Source organism: Trichechus manatus, unplaced genomic scaffold (genome assembly GCF_000243295.1).
Source record: "Trichechus manatus latirostris isolate Lorelei unplaced genomic scaffold, TriManLat1.0 scaffold00010, whole genome shotgun sequence".
Classification (NCBI taxonomy): Eukaryota; Metazoa; Chordata; class Mammalia; order Sirenia; family Trichechidae; genus Trichechus; species Trichechus manatus.
Window position 1 is genome coordinate 30,437,264 of NW_004443946.1, and position 23,041 is coordinate 30,460,304.

The window sequence follows — 23,041 nt, forward strand, 5'->3', positions numbered from 1 at the left end:
GTCAATCTCTTTTGAGATATAAAAGATAGAATCAAGCAGAGAGGAGAGGGGACTTCCTACCACCAAGAATGAAGAACCAGGATGGGAGCACGTCCTTTGGACCCAGGGTCCCTGTGCTGAGAAGCTCCTAGACCAGGGGAAGATTGATGACAAGAACCTTTCCTCAGAGCCGACAGAAAGAGAAAGCCTTCCTCTGGAGTTGGTGCCCTGAATTTGGACTTCTAGCCTCCTAGACTGTGACAGAATACATTTCTCTTTGTTAAAGCCATCCTCTTTGGTATTTCTGTTATAGCAGCACTAGATAACTAAGACACTGGGAAAAAAAATTGGGCAATGACGTATCTGACAAGGGTCTAATCTCTAAAACGTACAGAAAACTTCAACACCTCAATAACAAAAAGATAATCCAATTTAAAAATGGGCAAAAGATACGAACAGGCACTTCATCAAAGAAGATATTCAGTGGCCGTTAGATATTCATTAGCCATTAGAGAGATGCAAATCAAAACAACAACGAGATATCACCTCACCCGAGCAATACTGGCACTGATCAAAAAAACAGAAAACAAATACCGGCGAGGGTGTGGGCAGATTGGAACTCTCATACCCTGATGGTGGTAATGGAAAATGGAAAATGGTATGGCGTGACCTTAAAAAGACAGAAATAGAGATACTATATGATACAACAATCCCACGACTAGGTATATATCCTAGAGAAATAAGAGCCGGAACACAAATAGATATATGCGCACCCATATGCATTACAGCATTATTCACATAGCAAAAAGATGGAAACAACCTAAGTGCCCACCAACAGATGAATGGATAAACAAACTATGGTACATACACACAATGGAATACTATGCAACATTAAAGAATAAGAATGAATCCGCAAAACATCTCACAACACGGATGAACCTAGAGGACATTATGCTGAGTGAAATAAGTCAATCACAAAGGGACAAATATTGTATGAGACCACTATTATAAAAAGTCAAGAAAAGGTTTACACACAGAAAGAAACATTCTTTGATGGTTACCAGGGACGGGAGGGAGAAGAAGGGAAAGTCATTAACCAGATAGTAGACCTTGGGTGAAGGGAAAGGCAATACACAACAAGGCAGATGTCAGCACAACATGACCAAGGCAGAGGAAGACACTGGGAGGTACGCCAGAGTAAAAAGCAACAATGGTAAATACTGTAACATACACAGGCCTGCAATAACAGTAATAACAAACAATAATTTACGAGTGGATAGAAAGGTAGATATGTAAGCTGAACAGGTGTGGGATGGGTATGGGAGTACACCCACGAGCATATACAGATGTAGCAAAGGATACTTTTACATATGTATCTGTGTGTGCTGCAAATATATCCATGTATATAGTAGAACACACAGGGGACAAAGTTATGAAAACTTCTTAGCCAAAACCAAACACCCTGAGGGACTGAGTCACTGGGCTTGAGGGTTTAGGACCACAGTCTCAGGGGACATCTAGGTCAATTGGCATAACACAGTCCATAAAGACAATGTTCTACATCCTACTTTGGTGAGGAGTGACTGGGGTCTTAAAAGCTTTCGAGTGGCCTTCTAAGATACAATTATTGGTCTCTTCCTGTCTGGAACAAAGAAAAGCAAGAAAATCAAAGACTCAAGGAAACAATTAATCCAAAGGAATAATGGAGCACATGAACCACAGCTGACACTAGCTGAGACCAGAAGAACTAGATGGTACTCAGATACTATGAACCACTCTGATCAGGATCACAAAAGAAGGTCCTGGGCAGAGTGGGAGAAAAATGTAGAACAAAATTCAAATTCATAAAAAAGACCAGACTTACTAGTCTGATAAAGACTGGTGGAACCCCTGAGACTATGGCCCTTAGACATCCTTCAAACTTGAAACTGAAACCACTCCCAGAGATCACTTTACAGACAAACAGACGGGCCTATAAAATAAACAATAACACCCATGAGGAATGTGCTTCTCAGAACGATCAACCATATGAGACCAAAAGGGCAGCATTTACCCAAAAACAAAATTCAAAAGGCAGGAAAGGGCAGGAAAGATGGGCAAATGGAAACGGGGCACTAAGGGAGGAAGTGGGTAGAGTGTTGTCAAATTGAGGGGATTGCAACTAATAGCATGAAACAAAATGTGTATAACTTGTTGAATGGGAAACTAATTTGCTCTTAAGCTTTCAATCAAACCACAATAAAATGTTTCAAAAAAAACAGTCTTGGGCTAAGAGCCTGCAGTCCGGAGGATTTGACAGAAATAAAAATGATTTCTACCACCATCCAAAAAAATAAAAATCTTTTCTTTTAAAGGAGAAACAAAAACAAAGTGAGCCAGGTTCCATTAACAAAAAGGTAAAACTGCAGATAAAAACCTAACAAACCTGGTTAAGACTCATTAATAATGGGTTTTCTCTAAAAGGCGATCAATTAGAAAGGGAAGGACCATTCTTTAACACTCCCAATGGCAAGATTTAAAGAGGAACTGATAACATTTATGAGCACACCAAAGAAAGGTGATCCAACAGAATGTGGAAATTATTGAACAATATCATTAATATCACAGCAAGTAAAGTTTTGCCGAAGATAATTCAAAAATAGTAACAGTAATACATCAATAGGGAACTGCCAGAAATTCAGGCAAGATTCAGAAAAGGATGTGAAACAAGGGCTATCATTGTTGATGTCAGATGGATCTTGGCTGAAAGCAGAGAATACCAGAAAGATGTTTACCTGTGTTTTATTGACTATGTAAAGGCATTTGACTGTATGAATAATAACAAATTACGGATAACACTGCGAAGAATGGGAATTCCAGAACATTTAATTGTGCTCATGGAACCAGTACATAGACCAAGAGGCAGTTGCTCAAAACAGAGCAAGGGGATACTGCGTGGTTTAAAATCAGGAAAATTGTGCCTCAGGGTTGTATTCTTTCACCATACTTATTCAACCTGTATGCTGAGCAAGTAATCCGAAAAGCCAGACTACATGAAGAAGACAGTGGCGTCAGAAGTGGTGGAAGACTCATTAACAACTTGCATTATGCAGATGACACAACCTTGCTTGCTGAAAGCTGAGAGGACTTGAAGCACTTACTAATGAAGATCAAAGACTACAGCCTTCAGTATGGATTATACCTTTACATAAAGAAAACAAAAATCCTCACAACTGGACCAATAAGCAACATCATGATAAATGGAGAAAAGATTGAAGTTGTCAAGGATTTCATTTTACCTGGATCCACAATCAACACCCATGGAAGCAACAGTCAAGAAATCAATTGACATATTAATCTGCTGCAAAAGATGTCTTTACAGTGTTGAAAAGCAAAGATGAGGACTAAGGTGAGCCTGACCCAAGCCACGATATTTTCAATCACCCCATATTCATAAGAAAGCTGGACAATGAATAAGGAAGACCAAAGAAGAACTGATGTCTTTGAATTAAGGTGCTGACAAAGAATATTGAATATGCCATGGACTGTCGGAACAACAAATAAGTCTGTCTTGGAAGTACAGCCAAAGTGCTCCTTGGAAGCAAGAATGGTGAGTCTTTGTCTCATGTACTTTGGACATGTTATCAGGAGGGACCAGTTCCTGGAAAAGGACATCATGCTTGGTAAGGTAGAGGGTCAGCAAAAAAGAGGAAGCCCCTCAATGAGATGGACTGACACAGTAGTTGCAACAATGGGCTCGAACATAGCAAATATTGTGAAGATGGCACAGGATTGGGCAGTGTTTAGTTCTGTTGTACATAGGGTCACTATGAGCCAGAACCAACTTGACAGCACCTAACAACAACATGAGCACCTACTATGTGCCATGTATAAATATTTGATGTACATTTTTTCTAATGTTGCAGTTTTTTTAATAACAGCTTTATTAAGATATAATTCACAAAGCACAGAATTCACCTTGCTAAAGTGTACAGTTAGTGGTTTTTAGTATATTCACAGAGTTGTGCGACTTTCATTACTATCTAACTTTAGGACATTTTCATCACCCTAAAAAGAAACCCTGTACCCATCAGCAGTCATTCTCCATTTTTCCCATACCCTCAAGCCCCTGACAATCATTAATCTACTTTCTGTCTCTATGGATTTGCCTATTCTGGACATTTCATATAGACAAGATCATACAATAATGTATTCTTTGCGACTGTCTTCTTTCACTTAGCATAATGTTTTCAAGGTTTATCCATGTTGTAGCATGGGCATATATTTTTAAACTCTTGTTGTTGTTAAGTGCTGTCAAGTCAGTTCCCACTCTTACTATATATGACATATTTATTTCCATTTTACTGATAAGAAAAATGAAAGGTTAAATGCCTTGCCCAAAAGTCTCACAAAGTAAGCAAAGAAATACTGAAACCTTAGCATTATCTGCATGGTTCATGGTTCAACTATTTCCACCACATCACACAGACTGCCAAATGCCTTAGAGTTCACTTACATAATTTTAAAATTGAAATGTACAATGCCTTGTAGTATCTCAGAGCTAGCAAATTAATCTTTCTTCTTCCTGTTTCTATGTTCACCCAATATACATTTACATCCAAGGGCAAGGAAACTAGTCTTCTATTCCCATCGGCTCGCATGACTACCTCACTACTTTTGACATTGTGAGCACAACTCACACCCAACAGAAGACTATACAAACAGGAAGCACCACTGTGTGTTCTTTCATACAACAGCGTATTCTATATCTCAGACCAGTTTAGAAAGAAGCTAAAATAACAAGAAACAATGGACAGAACCAGCATTTAGTTCAGTGAGGAGACATCAGAGTCACTCACCAGGCAGCTGAAGTATGAAGCCTGCTGGTACTATGAGCCTAAACCACAAACTAACTCAGGATTTCAGCATCTCAGTTCAGGACCCTATCTGTTAAACCTGACTTAACAAGTCTAGTAGCCAGTTATCTTTATTTATTGAGTCTCATGGCCCATTTACCTTCTTGCCCCCGATGTATCCTCCAGAGGCACCAAAACTCTTTGTGAAGGTTCCCATCAAAACGTCCACATCTTCAGGATTCAGGCCAAAGTAGTCTACCACACCTCGACCTGTAGGGCCCAGGGCCCCAATGCTGTGAGCTTCATCTAGATACAAGTATGCTTTGTATTTCTTCTTAAGGGCAATCACTTCAGGAAGGCGAACAATGGATCCCTCCATGCTGGCAAAACAGGATAAATAAAAATATATGGAGACATTTTAACTCTCAAATTTTTTAATTTTTTTAAGTTTATTGCCTTTTAAATGGTCTGACAACCCTACCTGGGGTTTTAAACTGGCAAAGTTAGATGATGCCACAGCTAGACAGATGTCTAGGAAGAAAGAGACTGGATCTTTTAAAACAAGCACCAGAACACGACGATCTTAGCTCACCAGAGAAGGATAAAGGTTATAGCAGATTCTTCTAAAGCTTATAATAATGGACAACATTAGACTGCATCACATGGCGTATGCAAGTGAAATTACACAAAAGAACAGAAAGTGTTAGGAGGTAGGGCAATAAATGTAAGGGCAGCAAATAGTTATCCAAAATAAAATATCCCTTATAATTAAATGGTGTGTAATTTGTTTTGACATATTAGAAAATTTATTCTAATTCTTCCCCCTGTATAAAAATTTCCTCTATAAACAGTAGAAAAATAAAGGACCCAAATAGAAAGGGGGAGGGGGGGATTGGAGACAGTGTAGTAGAATGGAAACAATAAAGAAGAGCCAGACAAAAAGACTTCTGTTCTAGTGCTGGCTCTGCTTGCAGGTACTTTTCACAAGTCATAAACACTGTCTCCTTAGTTTCCAGAGGGGGTCTACACGAGAGTTCCCTTCAACTTAAAAATTCTATGACTTCATGGAGTCAAGTCACAAAGATAAGAAAATAAAACAGGATTACCTATATATTCCTTCCACAAGGATTAGAATTTTCTTCCAGGGCCTTCGCGTCCGAGGTTGACCATAAACAATGGCATCTTTCAAAAGCTTCTCTAGGCTCTGCATATCTATAGCACACAAAAATGAATTTCAACACAAACTATCTTCCTCTTTCCTAACTTCATTCCAGTAATGCAGATATACATTGCTTAATCAGGAAGTGTGTCTCAGATAGCAAAGGGCATTAAAATACTTTGAGATGGATAGAAAAAGTTAGGGCAAGATGGGTGAGTTGCTGCCAGTTTGAATTAAAATTAAAAATGTACAAATGCTCGAAACCATAAAACCTCAACTAAATGAGGGTGGCACTGTGGATTCAGTTGGTTAGCATGCTATGAAATGACTAATGTTTCATGTTAAATAACCTTGCCATTCAGGTAGCTTCATCTCTAACCCTAGTGAGTCATTCAGAAATAAACGCATAAAGAAGACCGAGCAAGAGAGTGTGAATAAACCATTGCAAATACATCTACCTCCTAAAAAGCAAACATGGGCATAAAGGATGTTCTGAGAAATGGCGTTCCCATTTATTGTAAAAAGAAAATAGCAGGTTACAAAACAATGTTGACATAAAATACTGTATATACCATTCTTATCATAAAACACTTTAGATGAGACAAAGAAAAAAAGAAGGTAATTACCATCCGTAATCTTTACACCCAGAGGTACAGACCTAATATTATGGTGTACATTCTTCTAGACTTCTGTCTATACACATATGCATTTTGGCAAAAAGATGATATTAAACATATCATTTGGTAATCCTTTCTCCTGACGCGCAAATGTTTTTACTATGAAAGTTATGGATTTTGATTGCAAATGATTAATAATGCACAAAGATATTTCCACTTAGTAAGAAAAAGATTTGGCTTAGTACCACCTTGCTCTGTGCTTTTATGACATCTGTTCATATCTATATTTCAGTATCTATCCCTTGTACTGTAACTAGTGGTTTATCTATAAGTCTCTTCACCAGCCCGTCAAAAACCCTTGCAATCAGAGACCTTGCTTTATTCATCTCCATACTCCTAGTGTTATGGCAAGACACATCACAGTTTTATCTAGGAAATGGATATTGAACAACTACTTGGAAACAAGGAAAAGGGAGGAAACAATTGAAAGGTCAAGTAAAGGAATACATTATATTTTATACTAAAAGGCTTCCTTCAGCCTCTACTTTTATTCTAATGAGGAAGAGAATAACTCAAAAAACTGGACCTGAAGGACATTTTAAATGTTGCTACTTGAGCTTCATTTGTATTTTCTATTATTAACATAATTAATGTTACCACCTCCACTGACCAAAGAATATTAATGCTAAGGCTGGCAGTGAACTCTACAACAAAACTCACTGTTATGTTTGAAGATTCGAATGGTTGCCCCTGACAGTCTTGCTCCTAGAACGAGTGACGCATGGTTCAGTTCATCACTCAGAATCAGGCAACCCTGCAAAACCACAAACACAGTGCGGTAAGAAGCTGGAAGAGAAAGGTTTAGTTACATAAACTACAAAATGCTAAAATCGCTAATACGTAATTATATCCTATTAAGGAAGGCTTGCACAACAGTAAAACCATCAATTTTGAGAAGAAAAAAAAGGTGGGGAGTGGTACATGATTTTTATTTTTTGCAAAGAATATCTCAGAAGCAGATCAAAATTCTAGCCCATTAATTTCATTTCTTCAGTCCTGTGAATGACTTAGCAAATATTCAGACATACAGTAACAGGTTTTTACTTATATGGAAAATCTGATATATCAGATATGTTTTATAAGGAGTTTGGGTTTGTTTGAGGACTTTCATATGAGCTTTGGTAGGATGTACTGCTTTATTTGTGGGAAAAAGCTTCAGGGGATGGTGGCTGAGGGAGTAATGCCTGTGGAAACTGTACAGTCTTCCTCTCACCCCTAACAATTTGTAGAGTCCAGTGCTGATTCTACTTATGAATCTTTTTCTCAAATAACATAGGGTCTAAGCCTAAGTTTTGCCCTTAAAATTCCTTAACAAGCACTGCTATTGTTGTTAGTTGCCTTAGAGTCAATTTTGACCCATGGTGACCCCATGTGTGCAGAGTAGAACTGCTCCAGGTGATTTTCAAAGCTGTGACCTTTTGGAAGCAGACTGCCAGGCCTGTCTTCCCAGGCACCTCTGGGTGGGTTTGAACTGCCAACTTTTCGACTAGTAGTCGAGCACTTAACTTTGTGCCACCCCCAGATGCGTTAACAAGCTGTACTCTACATGTAAACATGGGTTTCTGCTAAGGCAACAAGAAAAGTCTGAAGCACCTTTTTAAAACTTTCTTCCCCAGTTCTTACTCTTCCATCTCTTGTGGGGCTCTTCAAACTCTAAGAACTTAAGTCAGAGAAAAAGTTTTTTTCTTTGCCAAAAAAAAAAAAAAAAAAAAAAAAGTCCTCTTCTATAGTAAGGCTCATTGTTACTATGCCTGAAAGTGACTTAATATAAGGAATTTTATTTACAGGCACATCAAAAAGCAGTTCAGGGCTGCCTGGCTCTCACATAGCCTTCTGCTGAAGGAAAGTAAAGAGTCTCATCCCACACTAGAAGTTGCCATTTCCCTTAACTTCCCAGTACACTGCAGCATTAATTCCAATCACTATGTAAGTAAAGCTGATGCTCAAAAACTCCAGACCAGAAAGCCTTGGGAAAATGGTGTCTAGTAACTTACTGGGACAAACTTGTATAAGATCTGAGCGATGGTACCAGCTCTCAACGAGTTATGGCAACAGCACATAAGCTACCACTTGTGGGATCGAGACATTTCTGAAATAGACTGCATCCTATAATTTTACTAAATTGCTTCATTTCCCCATTTTCCTATCCTAAGATGTTCTAGCTTCTTCTTATAATCTTTGAATCATTCATTCCATACCTCATTCCAAGAGTATTTACGCAACAAAAGGTTACAACAAGGTTAACAGGATTTTAATATAAAAGAGGTACAGCACGTGGAGTAAGGAGACTCATTTTTACAAAGGTTACTCGTGAAATGCTTCACCAGCAAGGTCAGCGACTCATCCAATTGGTATGTACATGCTCGTTAAGTCAGGGCATTTCTCAGTGCTTTGTGTGTAGGTCAATGGTTCTTAACTTTATTTTACCTTTTTGTCACAGAGACAGAAAATTTGAAAACTGCTTCAGCCCCTTTTCCAAAAAATACACAAGCACACAAACACAAATTTTCAGACAACTTCAAGGGGTGCACAAATTGACTAAAGTCCATCTAAATGTTAGAAGATTAAAATACGGCGTGCTCACATGCACTGCTGGTGCAAGCATGAACTGGTACAACCCTTACAAAGGGCAATTTGGCAAAATTACACATGCACATACATTTTAGCTCAAAAAATTTATGTATAGTAATTTATCTTACAGATATAGCGACACAATGTATAAACTGACTCGTATTCAAAGTTGTTCACTGCAGCATTGCATATGCAGTAGAAAGGAGTGCAAATTATGATACCATTTAGGTAAATGCTTAAATGTACATAGACTATCTCAGGTGTGATTCTCAAGGAATTGGTAACACTTGTTACCTCTGAGAGAGGAAATGGGTGGTTAGACCCAGCAGGGACAGGTAGGAGGAAGACTTTTCGCTGTCTAATCATCTGTGCCTGATTAAAATATATATACATTTTTAATTCTGGCGTAAGTGATAGCCAAATTTACACAGTCAATTTTCTCTTTTAAAAGTTCAACTTCTTGTATTCTCAAAATCTACTCACATTTCTAGCTCTAAAAACTCCATATATTTTTGGATGCTCCACCTCCCTTATTGACTGGCTCCATTGTGATCCATTACTTTTAAGATGTTTAATCTGAGTCACTGGATTCCACAAATACACGATTTAAACTTGTAAAACTCCTTGAGACTCTACAAATAGTAAAACCTATCTCTGCTGGAAAGGCCTTTTCTAACCCACAAGTACTTGATCACAAAGTGTGATGACCTCTGGCAAACTCCCTTTCCCTAATCTGTTGAAGGTATCTAAGAGTTTTTTAAAAAGACTTGGCTACTCATTCAAAAAACAAGACACCACAGGAGCTAAGAGTGTCCACTGGCCAAAGAAAAAAGTATGTATTAAAAAAAAAAAAAAAAAGATGGCTGCGATACACTGAAACACATCAAACACATAAAAATCCTTGAGTTCATAAAAATACTCAAAACAAAACCAACAGACTCAAACTCACTGGTCACATGTGGAGGTTGCTAGAGCACTAACTCATTCTGAAACTTGAAAAACAAAATAATCAAACATCTATCCACTTTTCTGGTTCAAACTGATTTCAGTGCTATCAAATAGTTGATGAGAAAAAATTCTTCTTTTTGGAAGAACTCCAGCTAACAAGTGCAGAAGCAATATAGAATTAGAAAATCACTGTTTTGCAAGGAAAATGTATCAACAACTGCTAAAACCCTTAAGTGAAGGACTGACAGGGAACTTCATAATGGGCTGATCAGGCTGATGTCACCTGAATCCACTGATCAATCTTAATGTCACAAAAAGAAAGAAAAGAAGGCATCAAGTGACTCTTGTTGTAATACAATAGAAAGTACGGGTACCAGCTATAAATATTCCTGGCAGAAAAACTAAACCTGAATCTAATTAAGAAGTCTCCAGCTCTAACTATCAGTCTATAGGAAACACTCAGGGTTGAAGAACACGTTAAATGATACCACAAGGATGCAATATGCCAAATCCAAAATGTAGGAATTCCTTCAGGACAAATGCCAGTTGGTTCAACAGGTTATTTGGTGTGAATTTAAACAAACAAAAACAGTGGAGTAACGCTGTTATAGTTAAGAGACTTAAGAGTCACATCAACCAAATGTAACACATGGACCTTTCTAGGAGACCTAATAAGAATAAACTAACTATAAACATAAATATTTGAGGTAATCAGGTAAAGTTGAACACAGACTTGGTATGACATGATACTAAAAAACTATGACTAACCAAAAATGGAAATAATGAGAATGCTGATACATTGTGAAGTATGTAACCAGTGCCACTGAACAATATGCATAGAAATTGTTAAATGAAAATCTAATTTCCTGTGAAAACTTTCACCAAAAACACAACAAAATATTAAAAAAGATTATAAGTAATTGTGTTAAGTATGATAATAGTATTGTGGTTACATAAAAAAAAAAGTTCTCAGAGTTTATCCGTGGTTCCCAAGGGTGAGGTGGAGGAGGGAAAGAGGGAGTCATTGCTTAGGAGGCTGATTTATGTTTAGATGATGGGATAATCTGGAAATTGATAGTGGTGATAGTTGCATAACATGATGAACATAATCAATGTCACTGAATTGTACATGTAAAAAATGTCGGATTGGCAAATGTTTTGTTACATATATTTTTACCATAAATAAAAGAATTGTTCTTTAAAAGTCCTTATCTGCTAGAGATATATACTGAAATATGTAGGAATAAAATCATATGATATCAAGGATTTCATTTTTAAATACTACACTTTCTTTTTAAAAAGTAAGGAGAGAGGGTTGAAATAAAAATGGCAAAATGTTAATAACTAATAAAGTTGGGTGATGGATATGTGATGCAGTCCCTTATACTGAGCGCTCTGCTTTCTACCTATTAATAAAAATGAAAAAAAAAAAAAGAAAGATTGGTGATAGGGTTAACAAGGGTGAAAGAAAAAAAGCTTTATATACTGTTGGTGAAAGTGAAAATAGGAAGTTTAACAATGTCTTTCAAATTTTAAATGCATATCCTTTAACCAATTCTATTTTTAAGAACTTATTCTACAAGTAACCTTGCACAAGAGCACAAAGATGTACATACAAGGATTTTGTATAAGCAGTGTTGCAGTAGCAAAAGAATGGAAGCAGTCTTAATGTCAATCAAAGGGGTCTGGAGACTGATATAATCTGGGGTCAGACTGCCAGGATTCAAATTCAGGAACTGCCAGGTGGTAGCTGGGCAATCTTGAGCAAGTTAACCTGTTTCCAAATTGCAAACCTCTTCATTTGACAAGGATGAAAGAGGTAATTTTATATACTCATCTGTAAAATAGGGGAAAGAATTGTCCACAGATGGGATACTAAAATTAGTGGGTGAAAATTTAATCAGAAATAGGATATTTATATATTCTCAAAGTATCTCTGCCACAGTATTTAGTAATTACAAAGGGACAAGTAGTAAGTTTATAGCAGAAAATCATGCTGACATCTTAGCCAAGTGATCAAGGTTAACATCACTAGTAATATATATTGATATCATGTAGCCCCTGATATGATGCCCTAAGAATGGCATATGACCTCTGTTCTACCCTTCCCAATAATGCATGACTTCAATCGTATCATGACAAAATAGTAAACAAACCCAAATTGAGAGATATTCTACAAAGTAAGTGACCAGCACTCTTCAAAACTGTCGAGATCATGCATGAAAGACAAGGAAAGATGGGAACTATCACAGATAAACAATAACTAAGAAGATACAACAACTAAACACAATGTAGATCCTGGACTGGATCCTGGAATAGAAAAGGGATATCAGTAGGAAAACCAAGGAAATCCAAATAAGTTCTGTACTTCAGTTAACTGTATTATATCTAGGTTAATTTTTTATGTTTGATAAATGTTCCATGGTTATGTAAGATGTTAACATATAGGGAAGCTAAGTGAAGGGTATACAGGAACTTTCTTGTACTATTTTTGCAACTTTTCTGTAAGTCTAAAATTATCTTTCACAAAAGTGTTAAAATTGAAAAAAATGAGAGAAGCTAGATTTCTCTTCTGCAAGTCTTCAAATTCTTGATTTACCCTTCTTGGCATTCCACTACAGCTTAAAAGGATCTCCCCCACTCCTTTCCTCCACGCACAATTTTATTTTTTTTTGGGTCTGGAAAAACCTATAATTGTTTTCTTTATTATAATTGTGTTATGTTTACCACCTCTTTTTTAGATGCCTTATTCACCATTCCTATGTATGTATCTCTTTTTCTCTTCAAATCTACTATGAAGCTCTAGTATACCCTTGGTTCAAAATAAAAATAAAATCTAAGTGCTTAGTGTGTTTCAGGCATTACGCCAAGAATTTCAAATGCATTACCACTTTTAATCCTCACAACAACCCTATGAAACAGGTACTATTATTATCCTAACTTTACATATGAGGAAACTCCCACTCAAAGGAGTTAAATACTTCGCCCAAGGTCACAAAAAGAGTGAGTGACTCAATACAAAGCTTCTGCTTCTGCAAAATACGCTCTTAATCAATATACTGCCTCCCCCTGCCTTTAAGCTGAATAGCCCACCACCTCATGTAGAAACTAAGGATCAGATTCAAAGAAATATTAGAGCTGATTATTTAGTTACTGCTTTTAAGTGAACTGTCATGTGATTAAACGGTATTTAATAATATTTCAACTATAATGTTTAATCTAGAAGATAAATCTTCAGGGTTGTTGTTGTTAGGTGCCCTCAAGTCGATTCCGACTCACAGCGACCCTTTAGGACAGACTAGAACTGCCCCATGGGGTTTCCAAGGAGCAGCTGGTGGATTTGAACTGTTGACCTTTTGCTTAGCAGCCGAGCTCTAACCACTACGCCACCAGGGCTCCCTCCAATTCCACATAATGATTTGTTAGTTTGTGAGCATACATGAAGAAGCAAAATGAGACTACTTAATCCTTTAGTGTGAAAAATTTTAAGAACTTTCAAATAAAAATTTCAGGTTTACACTGGCAAAATGCAGGACAGCAATATATTATAATCAATCTAAAGTCAAAGAACTACACATTTACATCTTTTAAGGAACTGGTCCAGTTTAACTAAGTTAAATTTATCGGCATAAAGTTGTTCATAATATTCCTGTCTCATCCTTTTACTGTTTGCAAGATGTGTACTGATGTCCCTTCTCTCTCATTTCTGCTACTTGTAATTTGTGTCTTCTCTCTTTTTCTCCTGACCACCATGGTTAGAGATTTGTTAATTTTATTCATGTTCTCAAAAAACCAGCTTTAGTTTCACTGTTTTTCTCTATTGTTGTCTATTTTCTAATTCATTGATTTCTGCTTTTATCTTTATTATATCCTTCCTTTTGCTTGGTTTGAATTTAATGTGCTCTTCTTTTTCTAATTTTTTAAGGTAGAGGGTTGATATGAAACTTTTATTTTTTTCCTAATCTAATCATTTAATGTTATAAATTTCCTCTGAGCACAGCTTTAGCTTCATTCCACAAATTTTGATATACTGCATTTCCATTTAGTTCAAAATGTTTTCTATTTTCCCTGTGTTTTCTTCTTTAACCTATGGGTTATTTAGAAGCGTGTTTAATTTTCAAATAGTCAGGGATTTTCCAGATGGCTTTGTGTTACTGGTTTCTAATTTTATTGTGATCAGAGAAAATCCTTTGCATAATTTCAATTATTTTAAATTTGTTTAATGGCCCAGAATGTGGTCTATCTTGGATGAATGCTTTGCCATTATAGGGTGAAGTGTTTCATAAATGTCAATGAAGTCAAGTTGGTTGATACTGTTTTTCGAGTATTCTACCTCCTTACTGATTTTCTGTCTACTTCTATCAATTATTGATAAAGGGGTGCCGAAATCTCCAATTATCATTTGGGGATTTGTCTATTTCTTCTGTTTCATCAATTTTTGCTTCATGCACTTTGAAGCTCTGTTATTAGCTGCCTATATGTTTAAAATTGTTATATCCTCTTGAGAAACTAACCCCTTTATCATCATGAAATGTCCCTTTTTGTCCCCAGAAATATTCCTTGTTCTAAAATCTATTTATATTAATTAAGTCACTCCGACTTTCTTTTGATTAGTGTTTGCATGTTACATCATTTTTCATTCTTTTACTTTTAAGTATCTGTGTCTTTCTATTTAAAGCTTCTTGTGGACAGCTTTTAAAAATCCAATCTGACAATCTCTGACTTGTAGTTAGAGTATATAAACCATTTACATTTAATGTGATACCAATATGTTATTGTTTGCTGCTGTCTTAGTCAACTCTGACCCGTGGTGACCTTGTATACAACAGGACAAAACATTGCCCGGACCTGCATAATCCTCATGACCGCCAGCATATTCAAATCCATCGCTATGGCTACCGTGCCAATCCATTTCACTGAGGGTCTCCCATGACCTTGCTGGCCCTCTACTTCACCAAATATGATGTGCTCCACTACAGATTGATCCCTCCTGATGACACGTCCAAAGCAAGCAAGTCAGACAACGTTCTATTGTGATCCATAAGATATTCATTGGCTAATTTCTGGAAGGAGATGGTCAGGCCATTCCTCCTAGTCTGTCTTGTCTTAGTCTGGAAGCTTCGCTAAAACCTGTCCACATGGGTGACTCTACAGATATTTGAAATACCGGTGGCGTAGCTTCCAGAATCATAGCAATAGCAAGCTACCACAGTATGACAAACTGACAGACAGGTAGTGGGATATCAATATAACCAAAACCAAACCCGTTACCATCGAGTCAATTCCGACTCATAGTGACCCTATAGAGCAGAGTAGAACTACCCTGTCAGGTTTCCAAGGAGCAGCTGGTGGATTTGAAATGTCGACCTTTTGGTTAGCAGCCTGAGTTCTTAATCACTGCACCAAAGAGCTCCAGGATATCAATATAATTGGGTTTAAATATTTTATTTTGCTAATTTTTTTTTCTATTTATCCCATCTGTCTTCTTGCAGAACTATACATTTGTATAACTGAAAAGGATTTTTAAGTTAACCTGGTTCAACCAGCTCATTTTACAAATAAAGAAACTGAGGTTCAGAGAGTTTATCTGACATGCTCAAAAGTTTATGTGATAGTTGAGTTTGGCAATATAATCAACCAAACAAATTAAAAAAAAAAAAAAATCAATCTCCTGACTAATTAATCCACTGTTTTTTCAATATACCATGACAATTTAATTTCCTAGATATCAATGCTACAATGAGAATAAATAACCTTAAGGGCCCTTTTGAGTTGATAAAGCCAATCTTATAAAATATAATTTACTTCACCAAAAAGGACATTCAAGTGGTCAACACAGGAAAAGATGCTCACGATCATTAGCCATCAGACAGCTGCAACACAAAACTACAATGAGATACCATCTCACCCCAGCAAAAAATTCTGGCGAGGTTGTTGGAACACTGGAACCCTGTTCCACTGCTGCTGGGATTGTAAGTTGGTTAAATAACTATGGTATGGAGCTTCCTCAAAAAGTTAGAAACAGAAATAACCCATGACCCAGCAATCCCACTCCTAAGTATACATCCTAGAGAACTAAAACTACTGACACAGACAGACATAACATATGCACAACGATGTTCATTGCAGCATTACTGACAAGAGCAAACAGATGGAAACAACCTAACGGCCCATCAACAGATGAAGGAATAAACAAACTGTGGTACACACAGTTGATGAGTTCTCAAAATATAGTATAACATGGATGAATCTGGAGGACATTATGCTTAGTGAAATAAGTCAATCACAAAAGGACAAATACTGTATGATCTCACTATTATAAAAAGACAAGAATAGCTACACATACAGAAAGCAACATTCTTTGGTGGTTACCAGGGATGAGAGGAAGAGGGAGGGGAATCACTTTTTAGATAGCAGACACTTGTTAGTTTTGGTGATGGGAAAGACAATACTGAATAAGGGTGAAGTCGGCACAATGTTACCAAGGTAAAAGATGACACTAAGAAGTATACAAAAATAAGGGACAATTTGGTAAAAGCCACAACATATACAATTTTGCAACAACAGTAATAACAACCAAAATATATGTGTGTGGTTACATAGGCAAATATGTAAGCTTATATATGTATAACTCGTTGCTGTTGAGTCATTTCTGACTTATAGCGACCCTATATGGCAGAGCAGAACTGCCCCATAGGGTTTCCAAGGAGTGGCTGGTGGCCTTGAACCACCAACCTTTCAATGAGCAGCCAAACGCTTAACCACTACATCACCAGGGCTCCAGGTAAGCATATATGAATATATGGGTGCACGCGTATAGGTGTTTCTGTAGGCAAATGTATATACACGTTTGTGTGTGCTCACATATATTCATATATAAAATAAAGCACATAGGGGGCACAGTTATGGATACCTCCTAGACATAACCAAATACTTTGTGGGATTGGTTTACTGAGTTTGAAGGATTAGGACCATAGCCTCGTGGGGCAACTTGGTCAACTGGCATAACATAGCTCATAAAGATAATGTTTCACATCCTAGTTTGGTGAATAGCGTCTAGGGTCTTCAAAGCTTGCCAGCAGCCATCTAAGATACAACTATTGATCTCTATGTGTCTGGAGCAAAAGAGAAAGAAGAAAACCAAAGGCTCAAAGAACTAGTCTACAGAGCTAACAGTCTACACAAACCACAGCCTCACCTGCCTTGAAATCAGAACTAGATGGTGCCTGGCTACCACCACCGACTGTTCTGACCAGGGACACAAAAGATGGTGCCAGATAGAATGGGAGAAAGTTGCAGAACAAAACTCAAATTCCTAAGAAAGGCCAGACTTATTGGACAAATAGTGACTAGAGGAACCCCTGAGACTATCGCCCTGGGATATCCTTTAAACGTGGAACTCAAACCACTCCCGGTAGTCATCTATCAGCCAAAAGACAGAGTGGCTCATAAAATAAACAGTAATCACTCATTGAGTACTGTGCTCCTCTAAATAATCATCTAAATGACAACAATCAACATTTACCCTAGACCAAAGATAAGAAGGTAAGGGGGGACAAAGAAGCCCAATTAATGTAAACAGAACAACCAGAATGGAAATAATGAGAATGATGACACATTGTGTAAAGTGTAAGTGGTATCACTGAATAATACGTATAGAAATTGTTAAATGAGAACCTAATTTGCTTTGTAAACTCTCACCAAACACACAATAAAATATTTTTTTAAAAAATATATAATTTTTTCAACTCTTCAGACAAAGATTAGACTGGACTATGGAACATAAAATGATACTCGTGAGGAGTGTGCTTCTTAGCTCAAGTAGATACATGAGACTAAATGGGCAGCTTCTGTCCGGAGGTAAGATGAGAAGGCAGAGAGGGTCAGCAGCTGGCTGATCGGACATGGGAAATCAGGGGTGGAAAGGAGGAGTGTGCTGTCACAGTACAGGGAGAGTAACTAGGGTCACATAACAATGTGTGTACAAATTTTTGTATGAGAAACTAATTTGAATTGTAAACTTTCACTTCAAGCACTATATATATATATACACACACACACACACTCATATATAATTTTCAAAGTCTCTTATCTGCTCTCTCTTTGACTGCCCTCCTCACAAGCTCTATTCACAGAAGGGGGGAAAAACATACATATATATGGGTAAACTAAGTTTAAAAGGAGCCCTGGTGGCACAGTGGTTAAGCACTTGGCTGCTACCTGAGAGGTTGGTGTTTGGAACCTATCAGCCACTCCACAGGAGAAAGATGTGGCAGTCTGCTTCTATAATGACTGCAGCCTTGGAAAACCTATGGGATAGTTCTGTTCTGTCCTACAGGGTCGCTATGAGTCAGAATTGACTTGACGGCAATGGGTTTGATTTTTTGTTTTTTTTGTTTTAAACTAAATTTAATCTAAAGTTTACAATAGTTTATGTCTTCTTCTGAATGTTTTTCAAAACAAAACAAGATATACATAAGAGAGTTTTCATAAATGACACACTAAGTCTTACTTTGCCAACAAGAGCGGGAATGTTCATTGAATTGGTTGCAAATCCCATGCCATATGCCATAGAAGCTTCTACTCCCAAGAAAGTCGCCACAAGCTTCTCTAGCTCTTCATGCTTGTCCAGGTTTCCTGTGTGAAGAAGTTAACGAAATCATCATAAATCCCAAATTTAAGAATTACTCATTACTTTATAAAAAGAAATCATAATACAAGTGTTATAACCTTTACAGACTAAGGACTAGGAAGGACTATTATGAAGAGTAATGACTCACAAAGAACACAATAGTTGGAAGAAATTCAGATTCAGCACCTGTGGTAGAATTTCTGCAAATGTGGTTGCCAACAATTTCTCCCATCACTGTTTGCTGTACTTCGACTGCTATCAAGAGGTGAGGTCCGTTGCCCCTCCCCATAAATCTGGGCTGGCTCTGTGACTTGTTTTGACCTATGAGATGCAGCAGCAGTAACACTGTGCCAGTTCTAGGTCTAGGCCCTAAGAGGCCAGGCAACACCTACTTTTACCCTTTTGAAGTCAGCTGCCATGCAAAGCAGTCTGACTAGGCTCTTGAGAGATCCTGTGGTGGGGGGGAAGGGCTCTGGAGGATAAGAATACAGAAGGTGAGAAATGCCCAGCTAACCCGCAACCATTCCTGCCACCAGCTGAGGTGCCAGCCATGTGAGTGAAGCCATCTTGGGTCCTCTGTTCTCAGTCATACTGCTCCTGCAAACACCACATGGAGCTGAGATAAACATCACATCCTCCTCAAATCGCAGAATCATAAGCAAATAAATGCTGTTCTTGTTTTAAGCCATAATGTTTTGGGATAGCTTGTTATACAGCAAAAGGCAGGTCAAACAGCACTTTCCCCTACTCTGATCTTACTGGTAAATTTGTATCGTTTTTATTTACTGAACTATTCTAGGTTCAAATTTTTTAAAACTTTGACTATTTAGATTTAAAAAATTGTATAGTGCATGCATGTTATGGATTGAATCATGTTCCCCCAAAAATATGTGTCAACTTGGCTAGGCCATGATTCCCAGTATTGTGTGATTGCCTATCACTTTGTCATCTGATGTGATTTTCCTATGCGTTAAAAATCCTACCTCTATGATGCTCATGAGGTAGGATTACAGGCAGTTATGTTAATGAGGCAGGACTCAATCTATACGATTGGGTTGTGTCTTGAGTCAATCTCTTTGGAAATACAAAAGAGAGAAGCGAGCAGAGACACAGGGGGATCTCATACCACCAAGAAAGCAGTGCCAGGAGCAGAGCGCGTCCTTTGGACCCAGGGTTCGTGTGCTGAGCAGCTCCTAGACCAGGCGAAGACTGATGACACAGACCTTCCCCCAGAATCAACAGAGAGAAAGCCTTCCCCTAGAGTTGGCACCCTGAGTTTGGACTTCTAGCCTCCTAAACTGTGAGAGAATAAATTTCTCTTTGTTAAAGCCACCTACTTGTGATATTTCTGTTATAGTAGCACTAGATAACTAAGACAATGCATAAATATACTTTAAAAATTAAGCCAAAATAAAAACTTACTTTTAATCTTTAAAAATAAATAAAATATAACCTGAGCTTTTTATGCTCAAATACCACTTAAAAGAATATCTAAGGACCCTTAATGGTATCTAAGAAAACAAATATAAGACTATTTCTGGTATTTAAAAGAACATAGGACATAGAACCTACAAAAATTTAGGAGAAAAGAAAACTGAAAGAAATTCAACATATTCTAACTTTCACAAGAGTTTACTTTTAACTGGAACCTGCTTTAAAAAGCAACTCTGAATATTTTCTAGGAAGAAGTGTTTGTTCTTGGCCTAGGGCAATGACACCCAAACCTGGGAGATTTCGGAAAAACAATTATAGCATGATGACTGCAGAAGCTACCTAACAAGCTTCATTTAGCAACTGAAACTAGGAGTCTTGAAGATCCGCAACTTGTATATGTGGTATAAAAGTTCCAGTTTAAATAATGAACTAAACCAGTTGCCACTGAGTCGATTCCAACTCATGGCAACCTCAAGTGTGCCACTGTAGAACGAAGCTCCACGGAGTTTTCAATGGCTGATTTTTCGGAAGTAGATTGCCACCTTTCTTCTGAAGTATCTCTGGGTGGACTTGAACACCCGACCTTTGGGTTAGCAGCTGAGTGCAGTAGCCATTTGCAGCACCCAGGGACTTGCAAAACATTATAAAGTCAACATTAAATTTATAAATGAATCAAATAAATAACTTTCCTAGAGACATTCTGTGTATGTGAGATATTGGACAGAATAAATATATCTTAAAATTTGTTGAAAGTACTTAAATCATCCATTACTTAAAAAAAAGAAAACATTTTTTACCTGGTCCAAGCTACATGGCAACGTAAGTGCTTGGATGCTTACCAATATAGCTCTCTATCAGCATTACTTCCTCTTCAGTGAAAAAGTCAAAAACAGCAGAGGGCCAAACGTAACCTATGCTTACCAATTTCCTGCCGTGTGCTGCACACGCCAACTCCGTACTCCTCGAGGACTCTGGCAGCTGCTTCTTGGCATGATCCAGTATTCCGTGCAAACCCAAGATAGTTGTAGGAACCCATGTTTATAACACCTTTAATTATATTCCCTGTGTACCTGTATTTCAATAGAATAAAAGCTCATTAAATTCAAGAGCAAATCAAATGAGATAGAAAATGTACTAGTAATACAAACTGAAGTACAAAGAACATGGTCTATATGAAAAGAAGCTCAAACTCACCACCAATTAGAGAAATGAAAATTGAAGCAAAATATCAAGTTTCACTTATCAGTGGTGATAAAGATTTAAAAACTGACCATATCCAGTGTTGGCCAGGATAGTCTCATATACTGCAAATAACAAAATGAATCAGTACAACTTTGGAGGGGAGGGCAGTTTGATAGCACTTATCTATTAAAAGATATATGTACACTTTTACTCAGCAGTTCCCACAGGGGTATGCAAGCATATATGCATAAGGATCCTTTAAGAGTCACTGCACAATCTGCCATATCCCTTCCTCAGGCACAGAGACCAGTAACATTCCTCATGGGGGAAGCTCAGCCAGCCGGGGCCCCCAAGTAAGGACAACATGGATCAGAGGCCCCCCCAACTTAAGAAGAACATTAAGTATGAATAAACCGCTACTGTTTTAACTCCCTGAGATTTTGGGTTTGTTAATACAGCATAACTGAGTCCAATCTGCTAGACCACGGCACATACATTTATACTATAAAATACTATGTAGTCACTACAAATAATGAGCTTGCTCTGAATATACACACGAGAAGGACGGTGTTGTTGTTAAGTGTTATCAAGTTGGTTCTGACTCATAGTGACCCTATGTACAACAGAATGAAACACTGCCCAGTCCTGTGCCATCCTCACAATCTTTGCTATGCTTGAGCCCACTGTTGCAACCACTGTGTCAATCTATCTGTTGAGGGTCTTCCTCTCTTTTGCTGACCCTCTACCAAGCATGATGCCCTTCTCCAGAGACTGGTCCTTCCTGACAACGTGAGATGAAGTATAAGGAGCATTCTGGCTGTACTTCCTCCAAGACAGATTTATTTGTTCATTCTTCTGGCAGACTATGGTATATTCAATATTCTTCATCAACACCATAATTCAAAAGCATCAACTCTTCTTCAGTCTTCCTTATTCATTGTCCAGCTTCTGCACACATATGAGGCGATGAAAAATACCATGACTTGGGTCAGGTGCACCTTAGTCCTCAAAGTGACGTCTTTGCTTTTCAACACTTTCAAGAAGTCTTTTGCAGCAGATTTGCCCAATGGAATATGTCGTTTGATTTCCCAACTACTGCTTCCATGGGTGCTGACCGTGGATCCAAGTAAAATGAAATCCTTGAAAACTTCAATCTTTTCTACATTTATCATAAAGTTGCTTATTGGTTCAGTTGTGAGGATTTTTGTTATACTGAGGTGTAATCCATACTGAAGGCTGTGGTCTTTGATCTTCATCAGTAAGTGCTTCAAGTCCTCCTCACTTTCAGCAAACAAGGTGGTGTCATCTGCATAACACAAGCTGTTAATGAGTCTTCCTCCAATACTGATGCCGTGTTCTTCTTCATGTAGTCCAGCTTCTCAGATTATGTGCTCAGCATAAAGATTGAATAAGTATGGTGAAAGGATACAACTCTGACGCACACGTTCCTGATTTTAAACCACGTGGTATCCCCTTGTTCTGTTTGAATTACTGCCTCGTGGTCTATGTACAGGTTCCTCATGAGTGCAATTAAGTGTTCTGGAATTCCCATTCTTCACAATGTTATCCATAATTTGTTATGATCCACACAGTCAAATGCCTTTGCATAGTCAATAAAACACAG

General features: G+C 37.7%; 1 protein-coding gene across 1 annotated transcript in view; it reads right to left on the reverse strand.

The window, feature by feature from the left end:
- Positions 1-23,041, reverse strand: part of SPTLC2 (serine palmitoyltransferase long chain base subunit 2) — a 127,032-nt gene that overhangs the window by 53,729 nt on the left and 50,262 nt on the right. The window contains exons 4-8 of the mRNA XM_004371080.2: positions 21,157-21,305; positions 18,682-18,806; positions 7,311-7,404; positions 5,921-6,026; positions 4,975-5,194 (exon numbers count right to left, since the gene is read on the reverse strand). Of these exons, the coding sequence (XP_004371137.1) occupies positions 4,975-5,194; positions 5,921-6,026; positions 7,311-7,404; positions 18,682-18,806; positions 21,157-21,305 (694 nt within the window). The remainder of the gene's footprint in view (positions 1-4,974; positions 5,195-5,920; positions 6,027-7,310; positions 7,405-18,681; positions 18,807-21,156; positions 21,306-23,041) is intronic.